Source organism: Lynx rufus, unplaced genomic scaffold (assembly GCF_022079265.1).
Source record: "Lynx rufus isolate CCGP_SWC_20201006 ecotype Redwood Valley unplaced genomic scaffold, mLynRuf1.p SCAF_19, whole genome shotgun sequence".
In the NCBI taxonomy this organism is placed as follows: Eukaryota; Metazoa; Chordata; class Mammalia; order Carnivora; family Felidae; genus Lynx; species Lynx rufus.
Genome location: NW_025814833.1, coordinates 27,099,361 through 27,122,173, shown reverse-complemented (window position 1 = coordinate 27,122,173; position 22,813 = coordinate 27,099,361). Strand labels below are relative to the sequence as shown.

Genomic DNA, 22,813 nt, shown 5'->3' with positions numbered 1-22,813 from the left:
TTGGCCCCATATCCATGTTCACGTATAGCCGAGTGCTGTTGATACACCTTCCTAGAAGGGCAGAAGCAGGTCCTTTGCTTTTTTTTTTGGGTGTCCTCCCAATGCCCAGTCTAGAATGGGCTCAGTGGCTATCGCTTGATCTATAGCTGGGGAACTTAGACTCTCAGATCTGAAATTACCTTAGGGGTCATCTGGTCAGGCCTGGATTCGAGGAGGTATTTGATTAAGTCACACAGCTGATTTGGTAGCAGAGCAGGTAAGAACATTTTAGTTTTGGTAGGGAAGGGCTCTCCCTACCCCCTGTGTGATTTCATACACAGGGGAAAGGGCTTAGTGCTTAGATGGAGCCTAGGGTGTTGAAATTCTCAGCTACACTTCAGGTCTGCATATTTGAAGATTGTATCTGGAAAATAAAAATTATACATCTCCTGAAAGATGAGATCTCAGCTACTTATCTGAGTAGAATAACAATTAGTGAAGGAGTGACTCAGGGAGACAGGAGAATTGCCTTAGTTTAGTCCCTCTGGCAAAATTCTAAACTACTAAAAGATTTTTTATCCCAACTGGCATTGTTCTGCAACCCAATTTTATTTTATTTCGGTTTTTTCTTCCCCGTGTCTAAAGAATGTGTGTGTGTGTGTGTGTGTGTGTGTGTGTGTGTGTGTGTGTGAGAGAGAGAGAGAGAGAGAGAGAGAGGGAGGGAGGGAGGGAGGGAGAGGGAGAGAGATCTTTATTTTGGGCTCTAAGGACTCTTCATTCATTTCCCCTGGAATACTGCTCTTCTAAAAGTTGCTCTAGTAACATCAATTAATCTCATCTAGTTCCTTTAAAAATGAACTCTCTTGGGGCGCCTGGGGTGGCTCAGTCGGTTGAGCGTCTTACTTTGGCTCAGGTCATGATCTCACGTCTTGTGGGTTCGAGCCCCGCGTCGGGCTCTCTGCTGACCGTACAGAGTCTGCTTCGGATCCTCTGTCCCCCTCTTCTCTCTGCCTCTCCCTCTCTCTCTCTCGCTGTCAAAAAATAAGTAAACATTTAAAACTGAACTCTCTTGAAGTTCTGGCCTTGGTTCCAAGTCAAAGGGGAGCGCATCAGGCCCAAACCTCAGCAGGCCCCGTGAGATACAAAGAAGACTCTGTCAGGAGTCTTTCCGTCCAGGAACCTAAGTCTGGCAGAGATAAGCCAGGCAAATGCAACCATGATGCAAGTTAGAGTGAGAAGTGTTTATCTTTTTAACTTTCTTCCCCAGCTTTGCTGAGATATAATTGACTCCTTTTCATCCGGCCCCGGCCGTCCTCCACGGCTCACTTAACCCGTTTTCACACTGCTGTGCCCTTGCTCCATTTTCTTGAAGGGTTTTTAAGAAGGAGAATGATGTGATCAGAGACGTACTTGAGCGGTTATCTGTCTGGGGCTCGGGTGTAGAGGCGGGAAGGCCGGTGGTGGAGGCTCTTATTGGCTGTCCAAGTGAAGAGAGGTGAGGTGACGGGGAAAAGGTGGGAAGAGGGGAGTAACGAGGGACGTTTACAAAGTGGAACCGGTGGGATTTAGCGGCCTTTGGCTACAGGGGCTGAGGGGGAGTGAGGGGTCCATCCCTAGAGGTTTCTAGTTGGTTTGGAAGTCCACTTGCTGGACAGGGACTGTGTCCTGTTCATCATCGTACTCCTCGGGTTGGGCCTAGTCCCTGGCACAAAGTAGACATTCAGTAAATGCTGGAGGAACAAATTGTTCGCCAGTTTGGCAGGCCGAGTGTAATCAGCGAATTTGTATTCCCAGAGCACATGTTGACTGCTGGTTGGGAATGTGGTCCAGAAAGAACCTGTTCGTGGGAGAGCGTAGTGGTCTAGGGATTCAACCTTTACCGGGCATGAAATAATATGCAGTTAATTGACGGTTGGCAGTGGAGATAAAGGTAATTCATTCGTTAATTCTCAGGCTTAGAGAATGGCTTCTCTCCAGGGTTGCTTTAAACTCCCAGTACGCCAGTGTGGTAGCGACATTTTGGCCTGCCTTTTACAGAGGCAGGGTCTGTGGTGGCCCCAGGCACGATCTTTGATTTAAAGTCTGAGCTCGCGATACCCAGGTGCGCCCTCTGCAAGGTCATGTTCTTTCAGGCAAAATAACAGAAGGGTAACCTTCAGCTGGGTTCCCTAAGATGATTTCTTCCACCAGCAATCGTCACTTTCCCCACTGGTTTCAAATGCAGTCATTTCTTTCATCTGTATTCCTATCTTGATTAGTGAGAAATTAATGAGTGTGTAAGATTTGATTTAGATAATGATTAATTAGGGGAAAAGGCACCGTTCTAATAGCAAGTCACTATTATATGCTAAGGAAATTAGTTAATATTTTTGGATGGCAAATTGACTTGTCCTCTGTTTAAAAAAATACCTTTTGAAAGAGTCTGATATGTTTTTTTGGTTCATTAGTAGAGTAACCTGCACTTAATCCTTTGGATAATTTTAATAGGCATCTCTCACTTTCCCTACAAGTCAGGAAGCAACCGGGATATCATTCATTCTTCTGCTTAATATTACTTTAATGATGATATTACATCACTATTTTTAGCACAGTGTACCTTTGTTAGCAAAAAACATAATAATCCGCCGTTCATAAAGCAGACCTTGGCAATGAAATGTGTCAAATCGTCATATATATATGTATATATGGAAAAGATTTCAATTTTCATTGTTACTGAGCCCTGACGATTCCTCCTCTTCTGTTGCTGTTTGAATATGTTTTATCTGTTCTTAGGAAAGCATAAGGATCAAGGTCTACGTGAATATTACGTCTGTTCTCTAATGTGTTTTCTAATGCGATTTTTGACAATTTATAGTCATTAGTAAAATTGCAGTCTAGTAAAATAACCAACATGTAGAACACAACACAGGTAATTAGAGAATTGGCGGGCTGGAAGTGACCTTGAGGGGTTATTTAGTCCATTCCCAATTTCAGGCCATAAGGCTCATCTTCCTACGCAGCACTCGTCGCCTGTTTAAGCTTTTGCTTGAGAACCAATAGTGGTCCTTTATTGTCTGTGGGGTCAAGCCCACAGGCTTTTGTCTGCATTCAAGGTCCTTCACATTCTGACCTGATAATCTAGCTATGCCCCAGATTCCAGCTTCTCTTCAGGCAAATTAGTCTTGCCCTGCTACACTGCTGGGGCCAAACCCATTTTACCCATTGGCCTCTCCAAATCCTTCCCATCTAGCTCAAACCCCACCTCTCCTGGAAATTTCCTTTGGCCCCTAGAGCCTCTGGTGAGCATTCACTTATCAAGCAAATGTTGTCAATAGCACATATTTCAAAAATCAACTTAATTGAGATAATTTACAAACAATAAAATACACCCGATTTGAGTGAAGGACTTAATGAGTTTTTACAAATGTATATAACCATGTAACCACTGCCCCAATTAAAATAGAGACTATTTCCATCACTTCAGAAGAATAATACTGCATATTTTGTCACCTAACCATGTACCAACTTTTACTGTTGTCTAGCTATTTTTGTGTGAAAATCTGGTCTCTTAGTGTGAGTTTTGTATTTGTTTATTTTAATTTTACTTAACACATATTGTGCCAAGGAGGCTAAGAGCTTTACCTGCGCAATCTCACTCAATCTTTGCAATAACTCTGTAAGGTAAGTGCTATTGGTAATCCCATTTTAGACATAGGGACAAAGAGGCATGTGGAATTTAAATAACCCACCCTTGCTTCTTGTACAGCTAGCAACTGGTGGGGTTAGGAGTAAATTTTAAGCAACTCGACCAGGGGGCCATACGGCATCTGCTCTTTCCTGTCCACTAGTGCCTCCCACGATGCTCACCCCCGGGCCATTCATACTTACTGACTTGGAGTAAAAGCTGATAGAACAGACACATTTAGACAGATTCATACACACTGTTCACTGTCCTCTTCCAATTAGGGACAGGGCTCAGGCCTGGAATGGGGTCTCTGAGTGCGTGTGTGAGCCTATGACTGCAGGGCAAAGGGGGACTGAAGTCCCAGTTCAGGGGAGGTGGCCAAGGGAGACCAGGGGCAGTCTGAAATGTCAACTCCTTGAATGGAGCCGAAAAAGAGCAAGAACTGGGCCCCAGTGATGGAGGTCAAGAAAGCAAGGCCACGGGTAGCCAAGCCGAAGACATCCCGGACACAAGAACACATCAGGAAAGAAAGAGCCTTCTGTGGTCCACCTGCATCATGGACTCTGGGAGGGGAAGCAGCCGGTAAGGGCGCCCAACTTGGATACACATGTGACTCATCCTCCAGAGGAGAGCTACCATAACCCAAATATCCCCTTTCGGTTGTAGGATCCAGAACCAGACCCAGTGTGCAAGCAAGACATTGCCTCAAAATAATTAGAAATGAATCACTTCATAGTTCCTTCAAGTGAGACACGTGTTTGTGTATCTTCAAGTTGGAAGTTGATTTTTGTGGTATCTGCAAGTATTTTTTCCAAGAGCAACATTAAGCACAGAGATGTAAAATTTTCAGGGTCATCTGTCTCCACTCTCGTTGTAGATCAGAGAGACACAGAGTTGTTGTTGTTGTTGTTGTTGTTGTTGTTTTTACCTGTGTTCTTGATCTGTACCCTCATTAATTCAACACGATGTGCCGAAGGCTGAATGGGATCGACAGGGCATCCCGAGGAGATGGGTGTCACTCTCTGCTCTTCAGGAATGAAAAATCTAGGAGAGGAGATTATAGTATGAAGGTACTTTTTAATCCTCCAGAATAAGTGGGAACTAGCAGCCCTGTAATGACTTCAGTTAATTTTTTTTTTTTTTTTAGCACCTGGAAATGCAAGTTATTAAAGCTCTGAAGACTTCAACCTTTCGAGCTCATTTGAATAGTCAATTGCTAAGCCTTTTCCTTATCTCCATCCCAGGCTATATTGCTTGTCTCTATTCCCATTTCCCTGCTAAATTCCACTTTTAGATAAAAAATTGTGAGCACCTCTTTGATGAGTATGGCCAACAATTATTTTTCCTTTCCATCTAATAAAGGAGTTATTTCCCTTTAACCTTCTTTCGTTGCAGACATTCTTAGAGCATGCTTTGCTACTTACTGTGCCTTCTGTACGTTGCATCTTATTTCTTGAATTGGCCTTTCCGCTTTGATTTATTCAAGTACCTATCAGTTCTCCATGTACCCACGGTGTACCTCCTTACTTATTTGCCCTTGGTTACTTTTTATTCATCCCACTTGAGATTTGGTTTCCAGAGTAATTGTTTTGTTGATGAGGATTCCTCTTTCAGTGCTTTCTCTACTTTCAGTTTTGATGTTCCGGTTTTGCTTCTTTCATGCACCTGTTCATGCACTGAAATGGTTATATTTCATTATTGTCATTTCTTGTAGGCATGTCTAGCTCTCCTGGCTCGCTTTGTTCCTTATGTTCTCTTGTGCTAGAGCTTATTTTAAGCTGGCCTGTGAGTTACATGAAATTTACTTAGAATGTTTTTCCCTTTGGCGTATATTTCACTCCTTCCTGGTTTGCAAATCCCAAATTAGTGTTAGTTTATAGGTGTTTTATTTCCCCAAATATGTAGCTAACGCTTAGCCCCCAGATCAGTTGTATTGGCTTATTGATTAACCAGGCAATGATAACTGGGAGGGAGGATAAATATTGCTATGTGTACATGTCTTATATTTGGATATAACCTACACCTTTCTTTATGATGTCTGACATGTGTTTCCCCTAAATACTCATTTGACGTTTTATTCCTTTCAAGATTTTCTGCTCAACTAATTCTTGAGGTAGTGGGAGTTTTTACAATGATAAGACTTGACCAACCCAGGGAAGGGATACAGTATTCAAGCTCTGCGTTACTTTATGAATGATCACATAGCAAAGGCAAACAAAACTGGTGTCGTGGTAATTCAGAGAGGCGGTCCTGGGTTTCGGTAGGTCCACCAAGTGGTAATTTGTTACCTTCTAAGATCTAAGCAGCTCACAGCGTTTCACAGAGGAAAGATTTGAGCCTCGTTATTTTATGATTCCCACTAACCAGCTAGAGCTGGTGGAAGTAGGAGCAGTGTTAACAGCTGCCCTGCCAAATAAACACTGCTGCTCCTGAAAACTGGAAGTCATCACCAGTGGAAATTCAGAAACACGAAGGAGTTTATGTATGACATTTAATTTTATGAATGTATTCAAATACAGATATTTTATTTTTATTTATTTATTGTTTTAATGTTTATTTATTTTTGAGAGAGACAGAGACAGAGTGCGAGTGGGTTAGGGGCAGAGAGAGAGGGAGACACAGAATCCGAAGCAGGCTCCAGGCTCCGAGCTGCCGGCACAGAGCCCAACACGGGGCTCGAACTCACGAGCCGTGAGATCATGACCTGAGCTGAAATTGGACGCTCAACTGACTGAGCCACCCAGGTGCCCCAGATATTTTATTTTTTTTTAAAGTTTATTTATTTATTTTGTGTGAATGAGAGAGAGGGAGAGGGAAGAAGGGAGGGGCAGAGAGTGGGGGGGGGGCAGGGAGAGAGAGAGAGAATCACAGGTGCTGACAGTGTGGAGCCTTGACGGGGGGCTTGATCCCAATGACCATGAGATCATGACCTGAGCTGAAATCAAGAGTCAGGTGCTTAACTGACAGAGCCACCCAGGTGCGCCATCAAATCAGATATTTTAAACACATATGACTTAGGCATCAGTTTACCAAGGAAGCAAATAAAGCACTGATAAGTGGACAGGAACTTGTTATATGGAAAATACTTGCTACACTAGATTTAAGCAAGGTTGGTTTAGCCACTCTTCCCAAAGGGGACTCTTTCCCTTCGTGGTCCAGTAAACTGCATCAATTTCTACTCCTAGAATAGCCTTATGTTTTGTAACCTCATGTAGAAAGAATACAGTGAGCTAGAACTAGCTCTGTTTTCTTTTTCAGAAGACAATCATAAAGCCTTTAAGCTTAGATCGTATTTAAAATCAGCTTAAGGCTTGTATATGAGATTGACATTTATAGGAGATAAATCTGAACTCTGTGTCTCCAGACCCCAAATTGTATTTTGACACATTAAATATCACCTTTCCATCCAGTGCTATAAATTGCAGTGCGGGATTCGGTTTGGTGATATGTATTATCTGTGCTCTCCATTTACTACCTTTGTCAGCAGCTCCCTTGACGAAGGGGAAGGGGAGAGCTTGGAGTCAATACCCTGGACTCCCAACAGTGATGTCATGTGAGGCAAAACTTGATGAATTTCATTCCTAAATTAAGAAAATAAAACTTGGACACATACGTTAAGGTCATGATTAACTGGAATTCCTAGGGAAATACGATGTAATAAAAATAAATTTTCTGGTCACTGAGGACTAACTTGTCTCTTACTGCATACCACCCCCCCCCACTCCATTTTTTTAAAACCTCAGTTGTTGCAAAGCTGCCTTAAATGTTTCTGTGTATGCGTTTTAGCCTTACTTCATTAAGATTGGCTGTTTCTTATGGAACCTTACTTTGCCAGGGTCCTTACAGGATGTTGAGGGAGCCTTCCCTCTGTCCCATATACACGTTTGGTCATCCTGGCTAACTATGTTGCTATATTGCACTCAGTCCCTATGCATTAGGTATACATCTCTGCTGATCCCTTTAGATAGTAAGCTCTTTGGGGTAAGGACCATGTCTCTCTTGTTCAAAGCGGTACCTCTCCCATGTAGCACGGTGCTCGGCACATAAAAGATGAGTTAGATTGAGTCCTCTGAGAAGCAGATGCCAGTAGGAAATTGAGCAGGACTGTGGTGCGGGGCCGACCCAGCTGAGGAAGGAGGGAAAGAAGGAAGGGAGAGTGGGAAGAATCTTTGATTGCAGTACAGTTTTTTTTTTTTAAAGATTTGTTTCAAATGTTTATTTATTTTTGAGAGAGAGGGGTAGGGAGCAAGCAGGCGAGGGGCAGAGAGAGAGGGAGACAGAATCCCAAGCAGGCTCCACTCTGTCAGCACAGAGCCTGATGTGGGGGCTCGAACTCATGAACCGTGAGATCATGACCTGAGCCGACATCAAGAGTCAGACGCTTAACCGACTGAAGCACCCCGGTGCCCCAGCTGCAGTGCAGTTTGAAGAAAGTTTTGTCAAGGTCAGTGGGGAGTCCTCGAGCCCAAACCCCTGTCAGCAGAGTGCTGTGTCTCACAGGGCTTAGCATCTTTGTTGTGCTCAGTCATTGGCTGGGAGCAGCCCCTAGGGATTACTGCCGGGGTACAACATGGTGGTGAATTCAGAGGGTGGCTGTTGGGACCATTTGTCGGTTACACTCCATGCAGTAGGGGATCTGAGATGCACATTTTCGTGGCCACCACAGAAGGATCTCAACAAACGCTGATGGAAGGGAGAGTTGGAGTACAGTGGGAGTTGCAGAAGAGGAAGGAGATTGGATTTACTATTCATCGAGCCCTAATATTTGCTAGTATTGGTGGAGTATATAAAATCAGGGGACCCTCCCTCGTTTCCTTCACGTCTCCTCAAATGTTACCTTACGAAAGAAGCCTTCCCTAACTACCCTATATAAATAGAATTGTCCCTGCATCTGCCACCTTCCCTAGCTCCCTTACTTTGGTTTTTAAACATTAAAAAAAATTAACAGCTTTATTGAGGTATAATTGACATACAACAAACCACACACATTTTAAGGGCATAATTTCGACACATGTACGTAGCCATGCGATAATCACTGCAATCAGAATTATGAATGTATCCATCACTCCCCCAAATTTCCTCCCTCCTGCCCTGTCCCTGCCCTCTATCCCTTCCCCAACAGCCACTGAACTGCTTTGTGTCACTATAGATTAATTTGCATTTTGTAGACTTTTGTATAAATGGAAGCATAGAGTATGTAATTTTTTGATGTGGCTTCTATCACTTGGCATAATGTTGCTGGGGTTCACCCATGCGGTAGCACATATGTGTAGTTTATTCCTTTTTATGGCTCGGTAGTATTCCACTGTATGTATATACCACAGTTTGTTTTCCCTTGCTTAATTCTGTTTTGTCTGTAGTACTTACCACAACTTCACTGTGTGTGTGTGTGTGTGTGTGTGTGTGTGTGTGTATGGGATACACAAAGTTCAGTGGGGTTTTGGAACTCAGGAGAACGGTGAGGGCTGGGTTAGGGAGTTCAGCAGTCACATGGGTATAGATGAGATCATGCGTGGGGGAGACGTAGAAAGAGGGGGAGGGTCAGTGACATTAAAGTGACAGGCAGAAGAAGAGGAGGCAGGAAAAGACAGATAAGAGTGGCCATAGCAGTAGGTGCCTGTGGGGGGGGGGGCGGGGGGGGCGGGGGTGGATAGGTTCACTAAAACAATGTAGGAGGAGAACGTTTCAAGAAGGAGATATTGGTCAACTGTGAGGGAAGCTGCGAAAGATCACGTTGGACGAGGACTAAGAAGAGGTTCCAGTTCCCTCATTTTAGAATAAGCGAGGAGATGATTCATTTGGCAAATTTTTATGGAGCTGCAAAAATAAAAAAGCATTGTTCATCATAAATGAAGTAGCTCAGGATTTCAGAGGTCAGCGTTTGAACAGAGCGAGAGTGTTGTAGTTGTAGGGGAGTTTGATGATTGTCTCAATGTGAATATCGTCCTCTGGATATTTCGTCTCTGAATCTTACCCCAGACCTTCAGTTAAAACAACAACAGTAAAGCTTTGATAGGATATTGATGTTTTAATCATTTATCCCCAAAAGCAACATTGGGTTGGCAGACATACATTTCATTAGGAAATCATAACTGGAATTTTGAAAATTGCTTCTTGGTTGTGCTCTCATTCATAAATTATAATCAAGAAAAATAAATTGTAGGGGTGAAGATTAATCTTTTAACGGACAAATTAAATATCGGTGTTCAATGACGTATACTTGGTGCTGTAAATTAGTTTATGCAGAATTTATGAGTCAAACCTAGGCAATTAATTCTAACGGTTATTCAAAAAGACTCAGTCATAAGGATAATGAGGAGAAAGCAGGGATCAGTTAAGATAAACACTAATTTTGAAAAATCAAGATTTTCCTGTATTTAAAAAAAATGCATTCTTTGGCCTTGTTTGCCACGCACGTGTGTGTGTGTGCGCGCGCGTGTATGTCTGACATTCTGCTTACTGAAACATGAAAAACTTGTTTGTTTCAGGATCAGATCTGCAAGTATGTCTCCCCAAGGGCCCAACATGCTGCTCAAGAAAGATGGAAGAAAAATACCAACTAACGGCACGCTTGAACATCGAACAGCTGCTTCAGTCTGCAAGTATGGAGCTCAAGTTCTTAATTATTCAGAATGCTGCGGTTTTCCAAGGTGAGTTCTGGGGATCGTCTTAGATGTGCTGCTCAATGGCATCATTCTTTGGGCACTGGGCTTTCAAATGCTAAGTGTAATTTGTAAATCACCATTCGAGCATTAATGTTCGATATAAGAACCTCCCAGTGAGAGATTCTGTTTAAGGAAAACCACAGTTTTTAGAGAAGCTGCGTTTCACTCTTTGGGAAGGCAGGTATTCTAAAAAATCATTGTCCAAGGACATTCTGTTTACCTGTATGCAAAGGCTGTAAGTCTCCACAGAAAGAGTAAATGAGATCTTCTCTCTAAGAGCACTTAAGACTTGTTTAAAACACAAAACAAAAAAAGTTTACGTGAGTACCAGTTTTCTTCAGGAGTGGCTTAGATATTTGTGGAACATGCCTGAACTCCTTCTGACCACTGGGGCCATTTCCATAGAGATGGGGAGCTTGGTTTGAAGGCCATACATTTTCTCATTTGTGTGAATGGTTACCTTTTCTTTCTTTGTGAGTCTCAGTTCTCGCTACACTTGCGTGTGGCTGTAAAGGAAGCTGATGTGGCATCGCCACAACAGGTCAGGAATCCCACTTCTCCTGGCTAACTTGTAGGACTGTCACGGCAGGATGGAGAGTACTGCCACTGATTCAAAGACCCAGCTAGGGACGACGGTGACAACGGTGGTCATAGAGATACTAAGCACTTAGCAGCACATTCGAGGTACTCTTGTAAGTGCGTTATGTGTATTAACTCATTCAGTCTTCACAATAACCCTAAGAAGTAAGTATCACTGTCAGCATTCCCATTTAATGGGTAAAAACCCAAGGCACATCATGGTTAAGTAACTTGCCCAAGGACACACAACTAATAAATGGTGAAAGCAGGATTTGAACCTAGGCGACCTGGCTCTTACAGTCCATACTTTTAAGCACCTCAGTATGCTGCCTCCTGGGAGGGGAAATTACTCACAGATATTAGAGCTTTCTTCTATCTTTCCTTAGGCACATGGAATCAGTGCCTTTTTCTTGCTCTACAGGGAATCGGGGTCAGATAGAAAAATAACACTTCTGGGGTGCCTGGGTGGCTCAGTCGGTTAAGCGTCCAACTTCAGCTCAGGTCATGATCTCGCAGTCCGTGAGTTTGAGCCCCGTGTCGGGCCCTGTGCTGACAGCTCAGAGCCTGGAGCCTGCATCGGATCCTGTGTCTCCCTCTCTCTCTGCCCCTCTCGTACTCATGCTGTCTCTCTCTCTCTCTCTCTCTCTCTCTCTCAAAAATGAATAAACATTAAAAAATTTTTAAAAAATAACACTTCTGACTACTTGACATTCCAAAGTGTTAGATTTATGGCGCCTGGATAAGGAGTAACCTCTGAATTGTAAGGTGGGTTGATTTTAGCTTATTTTGTGTATTACAAGGAAGTTTTTAGAATTAGCTAAGAAAATTATTCAAATTAGCTAATAAAGCATACATTCATAATAGTTTCTAGGGTCAAAGCCTCAGGGGATGTCGGGTTGATTATATGAAGTACAGTATATAAGCGTGAGGTATTTGTTAACTTATTTATGCAGTCAGACTCTTGTGAAGAGTTTGTTGAGACTAACAATTTGGCGAAAGAATGAATAATTTAAACAGATTTTAAAAATACATGTACCATTCATGTACTTCTTAGATTGGTTTTGGAGCTGATCTGCCGGCTGAAAGTGGGGTGATAAGAAGTGATGGGACATGAGAATTGGGTTGAAACAGAGAGCTGAATCTTCCTCTTTGGGGTGCCAAGGTGCTTCTCAGAACAGAGTATGATTTGTTTCATTCTCAGGATAACCAGGTCAACAGATGTTATCATACAACCATTAGCTGGCGGAAGTGGCTGTCCATCTGAGGGCCTTGGGTGTCAGCTTCCCTATCTCCGTCCAGTCCTGCATTTTACATATTGTGTTTTCTAGCCCTGGAGCAGCACAAGACTAGGAAGAAAGGAAGTTCTGACCCGACTTTGATTGGCTTAGCATGGAGGATGAACACTAGTCATGTGAACAGAGGCTGGAAAGTGGAAAGTGGGGGCAGCACCTACTAGTTGTATTCTTTCTCTGTCTCTGACACACACACACACACACACACACACACACACACACACGTTATTTCAACTTTTTATCTTGTTTCATTCTCTTCTCTTATTCTTTCCCTGCTTCACATTTAGAGAACATAAACCCCATGATAAAAAAGAAACCATGGTGCCAGACCTCAAGGCAATGATGCCATGTTTCTAGAAACATTACCCCCAAATTCTTTCTATAGGAAACATTGGGAAGCACAAGACTAAAATCAGGGACTGCCGCAAGATGATGCATTATGGATTGCTAAGAAGAAGAGAGCGGCCTGTTTTTCCTTACAATTACTTACTATTCTAATTAATTTAAAAGGGGAGGGCACAGTTGTTTTTTCCTTAAAATGTACTCTGTCCCCAAGATTCCGGCAGACCAGATCATTGCTCTAATACTTCACTCATATGAAATTTGACGCAAGCTATTTTCTCCACCATATGAAGTTGAAGAAAACTCATCTTGATACTGGCCTAGATCCACAATCTCTTTAGGATTCCTTCGCTAGTCCACATTGGGGGTATTAAAGCTGTGAGCGCTTTCTGCAAATATGTGCACAGTTCCACGAGCAATCCTTACTGCCTTGATGTGGATTTTATGTCTTCGTTTGCAAGAAGCCTTTGCCCTCATAAATGAGCCTGGGGCCCTTTGCTACAGTGGTTGGAGTGCTCTCTTGCTAATGTTGTTTTGATAATGATTGAAGCGTTAAAAAAAAAGTTGTTCTTTATTTTCAATCTTTGCATTGCCTCGTTTCCTAAATTTAATTTACTTGGATGTGCTTAGTAAAATGGGGCAGCAGAATCGTTTTTTGTTTCTGCTTAATTAATTCTTTTTGAAAAACTCCACTAAAAGATTTTCTTTTCTCTTTTTGTTCTCCCTTACCTAATGATAATTACGATGATAATAATAGTAGTGGCAATTTATTAAGTGTCTACTATATGATGCTTACTTTGACATAATCCTCTCATGTAATTTTCCCCGTGGCCCTCTGGGGTCCCTACTGTAATTATCTCCATTTTACAGATGAGGAAACTTGTTCTTAGTATGCTTGACATGAAACAAAATTAAGAAGTTGTGGGGGGGGGGGGCGCCAGGGTGGCTCAGTCCGTTAAGTGTCTGACTCTTGATATCGGCTCAGGTCACGATCTCACGGTTCGTGGGATCAAGCCCCGCGTCGGGTTCTGTGCTGGCAGTACAGAGCCTGCTTGGGATTCTCTCTTTCTTCCTCTCTTTCTGCTCCTGCCCCACTTGGACTCTCCCCCTCTCTCAAAACAAATAAATAAACTTAAAACAACAACAACAAGAAGTTGTAGGATTTGTGGTCCTTGGGAAGAACACCAGGATAGAATTCTGAATTTTTCATCCTATCTCCACCACGGCTACACCTTCAAGCCTGGAGTTTGGTTTTCTTGGCAGAATTTCCTTATAACCTTCCAATGCGTGCTATCAGGAAGTACTTGGGGGTATATGCCTGGGTGTTTTCTGTATGTTGGATGATTCCAGTCTTCCCCAAGGTGCCACTGACTTTGAGTGAGACCAGACTCTTCAGCTTTTCTGGAAGTTGTGTAACCCACAACTTGAACGGGCTTCACCAGAGGGTAGAAATCGTGGTCAAGCAGAAAACGTCTGTGTGTTCCTAAAACACCATGGATCTCCTGTCTAGGTAGCTGAAAGCTCCTCGGGTCACCGTTCAGTGCCCACTACTGTTGATGCGTGGTCTTTACAAGCTTGATTTTCTAGCTTTCTAGCCAGTGGTAGATAAGCAGTTAAATGGAAGGGTTATAGAAGATTGCCAGAGGGGGGTACATACGAGCAGGAAGAAGTTACGAGTGACAGTAAGGGTGGAAGACATAAAAGTAGGCTCACGAGCTCACTGAACGTGGCAGTCCGGAGGGCATTCAGGAGAGGGGTATATCCTACCCGCCTCAGTAGCCCCTGTATCATAGTAGGCCCGACAACTGATGTCCATTGCGAATCAATAAAGATCCAATTATTTTCCCTGTTTTTTTTTTCCCCTCCACATTTTCCATTTTAAGTGGCTAAAAAAATATATCGAGGGGCTGAAAGGCAATGGAAGGAGCACTGGGCTTGGAGTCCAGACATCTAAATTCTAATTCTAATTCTGTTTTTGGAAGCTTTATGCCCTTAGGTGGTTATTTCGAGTCTCTTAGCCTCAGTTTTCTTACCTGCAAGATGGGGGATCATAATTACAATCCTGCTTCACCTCATAGGGGCGACGCAATGTATGTGAAAGTACCTTGAAAACCGTAAAGCAGCGTGTACGTGCATTATTGTCTCGCCAGCTCACTTAAGTGGACTGCTCTATCCCAGGTGGTGGCAGATGAATGGTGCATCACCGTTCCAGACGTTAGCCTAGATAAAGCTGGGGGTCATGATGTCACTCACCTATTTTGGCCACCTTACAGCTTTAGCGCACAGGTGAGGGAGCCCTTAGGTAAAGTAGCCTTTGGAAAAGGGGTCTATTCTGTGCATTCTTAGATGTGAAGCTGTGCTGTTTGAAATGGCCTCTTCTCTTCTGGCCCCTATCTGCTGTGTTTTACACACAAACAAGCGGCTGGATCAGGAAGGGTTTGTGGTGTTCAGGCCATAAGCACTTTTCCCAGGCCGTCTTCTTAATTGCACCGTCTGCGCCACGATATCATGGCAGCGAGAAGGAAAATGGCAGTCAGAGTTTAGAGATGTCACGTGGATCTTCACCCAGTGTTGGAGGACTTTCTGGTACCTGCTTTCTAGAGGGGAGATGAAAAAGATGTCTCCACATGGTGGGGGGGTTGGCGACAGTGTTTCTGTGCTGCTGCTTCTCTCCTCCCGTGTTTTCCATTTCCATCTGCTCCTGGCAGTTCTTATACTTTTTTTTTCTTTCTGTCAGATCCCTGTCTCTCCCACTCCCACTAAATAAAATTGACCTTGGTTAGAACACCCTTTTCCATCAACCCGGAGCAATTTCTCCAGTCACTTCTGCTTGAAATAACTGTTTAGGGACATTATTCAAGCAAAGCTTTTTTCTTTCACAGTTAATATGTGACTAAATAATTGCTTGGATGTTGATAAACATGTTTTTGAGATTCAATCATTTGTTAATTTAGTTTTTATAATGTTGTGGGGGGTTTTAAGGGAGCACCGAGCCATTTTTCTCCATTTTGCAATGTTTCCCCTTGACTAGGCTGACAGTTCTCCTGCTCGTGCTCCCGCTCTGTGCCGGGCCGAGCCCCACCGAGTCCCCGACTCGGGCCACCGGCCATTCTGTCACAACCCTTTCTTGGTTGAAAATGACCTATGGGAGAGAATAATTACACTGATGTCTAATCAGAACGTAATTCATTTGCCAGGGCTAACTGTAATAACATTAAACTGAATAGAAGAATTTTAGGAACGCAAACCATGACCATGAGTGAGGTTATAGATCCTCAAAAATGTAAATTATTAATCAAACCACTCATCTGTAAGGCAAAGCTCTAGTAATCCCATTATAAAAGGGTGAATTTCTCATCAGAGCCCAGAAGATGCTGGCTTTAATTAGTGTCCTTTTATGGCACTGACTCAAAGAGATATTTTGGTTACAAAGTTTAAAAAAGATGTGATTCTTTATTAGTGCTATTGGAAAAACAATTGGAAACTGGGCGTTTAAAGTCATTTTGGTTTTAAACTAAGAACTTTTGGATTCTATTCAGTTTCAAAATTCTGTGGCTTTCACGGAGCCAGAGGCTGGGGGAGTTGTAAACCTTTACTGTGCCCTCTATTGATTTAGAAAAGTCAGTCATTAGGCTGAAAACTGTTTAATAAAAAGAGCTTAGGAAAATGACTCAGTGTGCGGCCAGAGACTGTTCTAGGGCCAACGTGAGGTGAGGAGATTATGCAGATTAACTTTTTACCCCCCCCCTGGTCCCCTTGATTCAATAGGGCTCTGAACTCACCCCCTCTAGCTGCCATGCTCCTGCCCACCTTCTCACTAGTGGGCCCAACAAAGCAAATTAGAGGACATTGTCCCTGCCCTCTAGAAGCTTCCAGGAAAAATACCACTTTTGCCTCAAGTGATTACTCCCCACCACTCCCCCGCTGGGATTTGTTTACCTTCTGAAAACATATGTTCCTCCTCCTCTTTCTGTCTCACTGAGTTGCAGTACCTGATATCAGAGTGATGAAGCATATGTTTGAGAGATTTGAATTCTCCTGTCAGTAGAGTGGAGGTAGAAACGATTTTCCTTTAAGCTGGAAGTGGTAACACAGAAATTAAAAACACCTTCCCTTCTGTCATCTGTGAGAGGCTTCGAGGGGCTGGCACTCCTTCTTTTTCCCCATCCCGTCTTGCAGTCAGTCAAAAGGTCTTGTTTCTTCTTTCATGTTCCCTCACATCTTCTCCCTCCACCCCCTTCCCCTCTGTCCTCTCTGGGTCTCAGTGGTTTCCTTGAGTGTATACTGATGCCTGCTGGCCCTGTGTCTGATTTGAGTTTCCCGTTCCATCAGCTCACGCCTAGACTACCAGCAAAGGCAGGACTGGGTTTCCTGCCTTTGGACTCCTCCTTTGCTTCCCGGTCCAGCTACGGACTGTAATGATTAAGAGGGTGGGCTCTGGGGTCATTTGGGCTGGGTTTGAATGAATCTGGGTAGGGGTAGATAGGACAAGCGGGATGGGTGTGGAGAGGAGAAAGTCCAGGGCTTGGGCTGAGAATCAGACCTCCTCTCTGAGCCCGCACTAAGTCAGTGAGAGATGAGTGGAAAGTCTCCTGTTCCAAAGTGTTCTGTCTGTATCATCTCATTGAAACCTCACAACAACTCTCGGAGGTGAATACTGTTATTAGCCTCATTTGACCTCCAGGGAGCCTGGGTTTAGAGACAGGAACTGAACCCTGGCCTAGGCCCTTAATCACCATACGTTACACATCATCTCTATGAATTTTGTTTCCCGGTCAATGGGCAACCTCCCCAGTTCTAGCTTTCTTTCTTGCAAGCGAATTCTGTTGCATTTCATTAAAAACCATTTGCTGGGCAAGTACCTAGCATGTCTGGAGACAGGCACTGTGTGTGTGTGAGGGGGATTCAAAGATAAAAACGACTTCGTGCTTACCTTCAAATTCTAGAAACCAAGACTTTTATACATAGTAACCGGGGTACAAGGCGCCCTAAGGGCAATGCTGTGAGAAATGTCTTAGCAGTTTTCTAGGGGGATTAAGGGTAGATTCAGGTTTGTGGGGTCCAAAGCTTATACAATCTGGGGGCCCTCTGTAAGGAAAAGAGGACCAAAGTAAAACTACGAAATGCCCACGGCTCCTGCCGGAGGAGGCTTGCAAGTGTGGGACCCTGCAGCTTAGACTTCGTTAGCTTCACAGGAGACCTGCCTCTGTAGGGGGAGTGTGAGGTTGGAGAAGATTAATTCCAACTAGAGGGTAGAGGTTCTTGGAGGATATTGCTTGTATGAATTCCCCAGACAGGCATGGCTCTTGATCAAAGAGAAGGGCAGGTGAGGGAGTCAGGTAAATCAGTGCACATCTTCTTCTAAATTAAATTAAAATTTGAACACTATTAATTGCCTACTAGATGCCAGCCTTTCTGGCCTCCTTGGCTGGCCCTATAGCATCTCAGCCTTCTCTCTTGAAAGGGCAAATGCTGAGGACACATGCAGAGGGGGCATGGTGTGCCAGACATGTGCTCTGGCTTCGGGCAGAGTGGAGTCTAAGTCCCGGCTCTGCCATGGCCGCCCTTTGTGACCAAGAGCAAGGCACTTCTCCCCGAGCCATTCATTGTAAACTGGGTTGAATCAGATGAGGGCTGTGAAGAGCTCAGCCCTATGCTGAGGAATCTGTAGGAATCACATGCGTGGTAGCCTTCGTTTTCGTTATTCCCTGTTGCGTGTTTGTAAGCATAACCCTAGATGAAGTATATAGTATCTTTGCTTTGCAGTATTGACTATCACATATCTGGCCCATATACTTTTTAAAAAGTGCTTTTCCATGTTTCAGTATATTTATAATCAATGTAAAAATGATCTAGGCTACCCACTCCTAATCCTATCACTCAGAAGAAAACCCGCTTGTAACATTTTTATGTTTTCTTCCTTTTTCTCTCCGTGTGTGTGTATGTAAGACTAAATAGTATGCAGTTTCTAAATGGTCCCCTAGTGGTCTGAATGAGTTAACGTAGCCTCGAGATCTAACTAGCAATGGCAGACTCTGATTTCATTGGGTTGCATTAGGAGAAGAAGGAGCACAAAAATGATGAAAGGAAACCAGGATGTTTATGATGCTTCCCTCCCTGGGTTGAAGTTCTTTGGCATTAGTACTGGACCTGATTCACTGGAATGTCATCGTTGGATTGGAGCAGGTGCCACTGTATTCCCTCTCGTGGGATCCTGTGTTTTTTCTTTCGGACACTTACCAAGTTTGTAGTGGTACATGCATGGATATTTGGTTAATGTGGCTCTCCTTTTCTGGAGAATGACTCAGGGCAGGGCTTATGTGTATTCTATCTCACTGCTGTGTCCCCGGGTGAGATGTTAGATGGTAAAGGTGTGAAAACACACATACGCACGCACGTCCGTGCACTCACACGCACGCACACATAATTAAAATTAGTAGAATTAATAGAAACAGATTTCCAAACTCTTCCACTTCCTCTGCAACAAGTGCCACGCTGACCAAATAGAAAAACATACAACCTGTTGCCTGCAGCATTTATCTTTAGGCTTTAAAATCTACTCAGATATAAGATCTAAAAAGTGAAGCTGATAGGTTGATGCTTGCCCATTTTGAGATGGAACGTCTTACGTATACCTGAGCCCCTGCTTCTGCTTGTGGCCTTACCACTCCCCGGCCTCCTGGTTGTCTTTTCTTCCAGCCCGACCCCGGCTCTTCACAGAGCGCTATGAACAAGGCTCAGTGCCACGGATTTATACCTGCTGACCAAGAATCATGAGAATTGTGACACCTGTCAGCTTCTCCAGATACGCTCTTACGTGTCATTCCTGATTACTGTGAGCACTTCAAAGTAACAGAGCAAATTTTCTTTCAAGACATTCTTTTTTTTTTTTAAATAAGTTTTTACTACAGAAATAAGTACTGTAGTAGGCCCTCCCCCTCCTCAATCTGCTGTTTTGCTTCCCACAGTTTCAATTGCCTGGGGTAAAGTGTAGTCTGGGATCAGATGATCCTCAGATGCTGCATCAGAAGGTCAGGAGTAGCCTAACACTGTGTCACAGTGCCTACGTAATTGACCTCACCTCATCTTAACCATGTAGGCATTTTATCTTCTCACCTCATCCCAGGAAGAAGGGTGCGTACAGGACAATAAAGGGTTTTGAGAGAGAGACCACCTTCACATAACTTTTATTACAGTATATTGTTGTAATTCTGTTTTGTTATTAGTTATTGTTGTTCATCGCTTCCTGTGCCTAATTTATAAATGAATCTTTATCATAGGTATGTACGTATAGGAAAAAAAAAAACATAAGTGTGTAGTGGGTTCGTTCAGTCCTGTCAACGTTTCAGGCATCCACATGGGGTCTTGAAATGTATCCCCACGGATAAGAAGTTGGACGACTCTACACGTTTATCAGAGAAAATGAAAAAAAACACACGCAGAAACCCCAAAAATGTGGAAAATAAAATGACCTACACTTTAGCTCCCACAGGATAACTGCCATTCACATTTTGGTATATAATCTTGCATATCTTGGTTCAGTATTATACATATATAGGTGTGTGTACGTATTTTTCAAAAATGGATTCTATTGCTTTTGCATGTGATACAGCCTTCTTTCCATGTCAATAATGTATTTCTATAGTGCAATCAAAATATAGTATTTAGAGGCAACATAGTACTTAGTCTTGTGACTGTCATATATGTTATTAATCCAACCTCTGTTGTTTAGTTTCCTTTCAGCAAACTGTAGCGAGATAAATAATGTTCATGTAACTGAATATTTATGTACATCCTTAATTATTTCCTCAGGATAAATTCCTGGCACTGGAATTGCTGGGTCAGAGGCTATATGGTTTTTAAGGTTTCTCACGTTTATTGCCTATGTGACTTCCACAAAGTTGTATCTGTTTTTCACACTCACTAGCAATATACGAATGTCTCTTTTTCTGACCAATTTGCCATTTTACGGTAACCCCGCTTTCGGTGAAAAATAGTACTCTTTGGTTACTGGGGAGATTCGATGGTCATATGTGCTTTTTATTTTGTGATTTTATTAATATTCTTTTATCATTAAAAAATTTAGCAATTCACTGTTTCCTTTTGGGATGCCCTTTTCTCATTGATCTGTATGAGCTCTTTGTATATTCAGGATGCTAACCCGTTTTATATGTTAGAAATTCCATTTGCTGATTTGTTTATTTGATTTTCCATTTTCCATTTTTTATGGAGGTTGAAAAGTGCCTTCAGTCAAATCTATCAATGTCTTCCTTTGGTTTTTAATATATTCTTTGATTCTTTACTGACTGGTAACAGCCTTGGCATGAATCAAAGATGTGTTCTATCTCCTGGTCTGACATTAGCTGGGTGAAAATTGGTAAGTAATTTAAAGGATCTGAGTTTGTTTTTGTATGTGCAAGATAACACCTGACCTGCCAACCCGCCAGAGCTTTTAATGATCAAAAGAGGTAATGTATATGAAAATTCCTTGAAAGTTTAAAGGATTATTGTTGTTATTCAGCTATCTCGTGACACTGACCATTAATCTGAATAAGTTCATGTTTACTGTACTGAAAATAGCACTGCTTTTCCTTCCCCTGGATCTAAGACCTTTCTGGTCACGTAATAGAAAGTAGTCTTGATCTAGAAGTACATTGGAGTCTATGCCCTGGTAGTTGGAAAGGTGCTTGGGGGGTGGTGAAATGTTGCCTGCCACCAGTCTCTGCCCGGAGCATGGATTCTGGGCATCCATCCCACCTTCCCAGCTGGGCAAATGGGCTCTGGAATTAGTCTTTGATGTAGTATGTGCGTTTACTCCCACATGCCCCCACCCTTGAAGGGTAGCTAATGAAGCCCATTCAGTGAGGCCCAAGTATCTGTTCCTGTCCAACAGAGAAGCAGGTGGATGAAAACCCCAAAGCCTTCTGTCCACACTCCTATACCCTGGGGACTGGAAAAACATAGCACTCTTCCTAGCAATTAATATTTGAAACAGAGACACTGGTCTATCAGATAAATCAGTGGTTTAGCATAGTTTTATGGTAAACATTGTGGAAAGAGATGTTTATTGGGAGAAACTTTTTTTTTTTTAACTGTAAGATGACCATAATTCTCCCTCTGCAAATGCCAGATTAAAAAAAACAAAATCAGAGAGGCAAGAAAAACAAAGTATCTCATGCATCAAAGTAATCATTAGTAGAAAAACAAAGTATGTTCTTTCTGGCAATCTCCGCCAGATGGTTGAGATGGCTTGTAGTAAGAGAAGATGCTTAAATGATGCACATATTATTTCAAATGTAACCTGGAGGGGTTTTGCTTTTGTTTTGATGGGAGGGGAAGATAATGTATGCTCTCAAAATGTAAGCCCTCTTGAGGGTCAGGCGACTCTGGAAAGTTGGTGAGGTTAGGCATCTGAACTCATCTGGGTCACTTCCATGAAGGAGAAGGAAGGTTTGTTTACTGAAAGTCTACTATGTGCTAGGTTTGATTATTCTTGATAACAGTAATGATATTGCTACGTATGATTCTGTTTCACAAGATACGGAAACTGGAGTTGAGAGTCATTAAGCAATTTGCCTTAGGCCACATAACCAGGACGTGGCAGCATTAAGTTTCTAACTTCCAAGTCATTGCTCTTTTCATTGAACCATGCTGTCCTCCTTGGAGTGAGAAGATAAAAACAAGCCTTAACAACCCATAAAAATGATCATGATCATAGAGAGTTTGAAAAATAGAAAGTGCTGTTGGAATCTGTACAGTAATGGAGAAATAAACAAAATACCCCAAGAATGGGCCCCCAATTTTATTTGGCAGAAGGCTTCAAATTCCACTGATGTGAAAGAGTTCTCTGTAGGGACACACTAGGATGGGTTAACTGTACCCTGAGTATTCTGGGGCAGTGTGGCAACCTTTCCTATTGTCTCATAAAGAATCACACATACACACACACACACACACACACACACACACACACACACCCTTCAGAGTTCATTTTAGTACTTTCCAGCCTGACATCTGAAGGGGCTGCTGCTCTGACAAACACAATCTGGCCAGATGTTATTATTTTGCACTACATTTAATTTCTTCCTGCCAAAGATTTAGACTTCTTTTCCCTGATAAAGATCAGGGGAAATTGTCTGGTATTTACAAAATCCCATCCAGGCGTATCTGTTACAATGTTCACTTAGCAAAGTTTATTAGATTATTAGGGCTTTAAACCCTTGGGCTCTTTCGTTATTGAAATTAAAAAAAGAAAAACCCAAACATCTTCAACAAATTTAAGTGGCATAATT

General features: G+C 42.8%; 1 protein-coding gene across 4 annotated transcripts in view; it reads left to right on the top strand.

Annotated features, from left to right (window-relative positions):
* Positions 1-22,813, top strand: part of GPC3 (glypican 3) — a 424,445-nt gene that overhangs the window by 23,447 nt on the left and 378,185 nt on the right. For 2 of the 4 annotated variants that reach the window (XM_047082087.1, XM_047082086.1), the window contains exon 2: positions 10,132-10,293. The exons of 1 other annotated variant lie outside the window; for it this stretch is intronic. In XM_047082087.1, coding sequence (XP_046938043.1) covers positions 10,132-10,293 — 162 coding nt within the window. The remainder of the gene's footprint in view (positions 1-10,131; positions 10,294-22,813) is intronic. One more of the 4 variants, XM_047082088.1, reaches the window with a different exon arrangement.